Below are 2,077 nucleotides of genomic sequence, written 5' to 3' on the forward strand. Positions count from 1 at the left end.
GGAGCCCAAGACACATTTGTAGGATCTACATAGGAAATTAGCCTCTGGTGATTTCCCTCTATCCATCATTGAGGAATGGGATGACGTGGTAACTAAACAGAATACATTGGAAAGATGAGTATAAAAGGCCAAAGGGATACACCTTCCTTGAACAGTTAAAACTTTGTTAGTTGATCCCCTCTCTGATACATACTGGACCTGATCTGGTTTTCAACATTTTATGTATTTTTGTTTTGTTTTGTTTATCTCAGAAGTGTTATGTCATTGGGGGATCCCCCTCTTGAAATTGTGTTATATGCTTTTCCGTTTTTTGGTATATGAAACCCAGGATTGATGAACGTATAGGGATAGCAAAGGTAGTGGGAGTGGGGGTGGGGGGGAAGGGGACAAAAGGGAGACGATGTTCAGGAGTCCAGGAAGAAAAAGGATGTTCAGAAACTAATTATGGTAGCAATTGGACAATATTGCTTGATGTGATGGAACTATGGAGGTATGCATTCCCAAGCAATAATAACTTTATAAAGTCATGGGGGAAGTCAGGATGTCTGATGGTCTTACAAACATGTAGATTAAATATTTTTCATCCTGTCCTTGCAGCTGCCCAGATGACATGAAAAGAAGGCAATGGAAAGATCCAATGGCAGCTCAGAGTATGGCTTTATCTTGGTGGGCTTCTCCGATCACCCCAAGCTAGAGATGATCCTCTTCATAGTAAATTTTATTCTGTATTCAGTGGCTGTGTTCGGAAATTCGACCATCATCCTTGTTTGCATCCTAGACCCCCGACTTCATACCCCAATGTACTTTTTCCTGGCAAACCTCTCCTTTCTAGACCTCTGTTTTAGTACGAGTTGCATCCCGCAGATGCTGGTAAACCTCTGGGGTCCTGATAAAACTATTAGTTACGGGGGCTGTGTGGTCCAACTTTTCTCGTTTCTCTCTGTGGGGGGCATTGAATGCATCCTTTTGGCTGTCATGGCCTATGATCGCTATGCAGCCGTCTGCAAACCCCTGCACTATATGGTCATAATGCACCCTCAGCTGTGTTTACGACTGGTAGCTGTAGCATGGGGAAGTGGCCTGGTCAATGCCATTGTCATGTCCCCACTAACAATGACGCTTTCCAGATGTGGTCGGCGCCGAGTGAACCATTTCCTCTGTGAATTGCCCGCCCTGATCAAAATGGCCTGTGTGGATGCACGTGCTGTGGAAATGCTGTCCTTCACCTTTGCCGTTCTCATTGTTCTGCTGCCCCTCGCTCTGATTCTTGTCTCCTACGGCTACATCGCAGCGGCTGTGCTGAGGATCAAGTCAGCAGCTGGGCGCTGGAAGGCCTTCAACACCTGTAGCTCCCATCTCACCGTGGTCTCCTTGTTCTATGGGAGCATCATCTATATGTATATGCAGCCAGGGAACAGCTCTTCCCAAGACCAGGGCAAGTTTCTTACACTCTTCTATAACCTGGTCACTCCCATGTTGAATCCTCTCATCTACACATTAAGGAATAAGGAAGTGAAGGGGGCACTGAAGAAAGTTCTAGGCAAGCAGCGATGACCAGGAGAGGTGTCAAACATTATTAAAATTCTAGGTCAAAAAAAAAGAGAGAGAGAAAAATTTTGGTCACAAACACTAGCTGTTGTTTTGTAGTTATAACAAATCTAACCAATGTATCCAACACTCTTGGATTTAAAAAATGATAATAGGTATAAATATACTGAAGAGTATTTAAACAGAATTACGTTCAGAGTCAACACAATTCAATCATACTCAGACTCACTGCCAAGAGTCGAGTCTGGCTTATCACACCCTGCAGGACCGAGTAGATCTGTCTCTGTGCCCTGAAATTGTAAATCTTAACTGGGGTAAACGGCCTCATTCTTCTCCCAAGGAGCAGTTGGTGGTTTCAAACTGCTGACCTTGTGGTAAGCAGGCCGTCTTGCAACTTACTATACCACCGGGCCTCTGAATCAGCCATAGCTCCATATAATACAGAGGGATCTTAGCAAAATGTTTAGTGAAAGGCTTGAGTCCCAGAAGAAAAGTAAAAAATAAAAAAAAAACTCTCATGTTGGTATAA

At 43.9% G+C, this 2,077-nt stretch overlaps 1 protein-coding gene across 1 annotated transcript; it reads left to right on the plus strand.

Moving 5' to 3' along the window:
- The first annotated feature begins 624 nt into the window (after nucleotides 1–624).
- On the plus strand, nucleotides 625–1,554 carry LOC142437509 (putative olfactory receptor 2W6). Its single transcript, XM_075540637.1, has one exon. It carries the CDS (start codon nucleotides 625–627, stop codon nucleotides 1,552–1,554), a length of 930 nt encoding a protein of 309 aa, XP_075396752.1.
- Nucleotides 1,555–2,077: the final 523 nt, after the last annotated feature.

The sequence above is a fragment of the Tenrec ecaudatus genome, chromosome 1 (genome assembly GCF_050624435.1).
Source record: "Tenrec ecaudatus isolate mTenEca1 chromosome 1, mTenEca1.hap1, whole genome shotgun sequence".
Taxonomy (NCBI): Eukaryota; Metazoa; Chordata; class Mammalia; order Afrosoricida; family Tenrecidae; genus Tenrec; species Tenrec ecaudatus.

Coding starts and splice junctions, on each gene's coding strand:
- LOC142437509 (XM_075540637.1), top strand. CDS start 625: ATGGAAAGATCCAATGGCAGCTCAGAGTATGGCTTTATCTTGGTGGGC.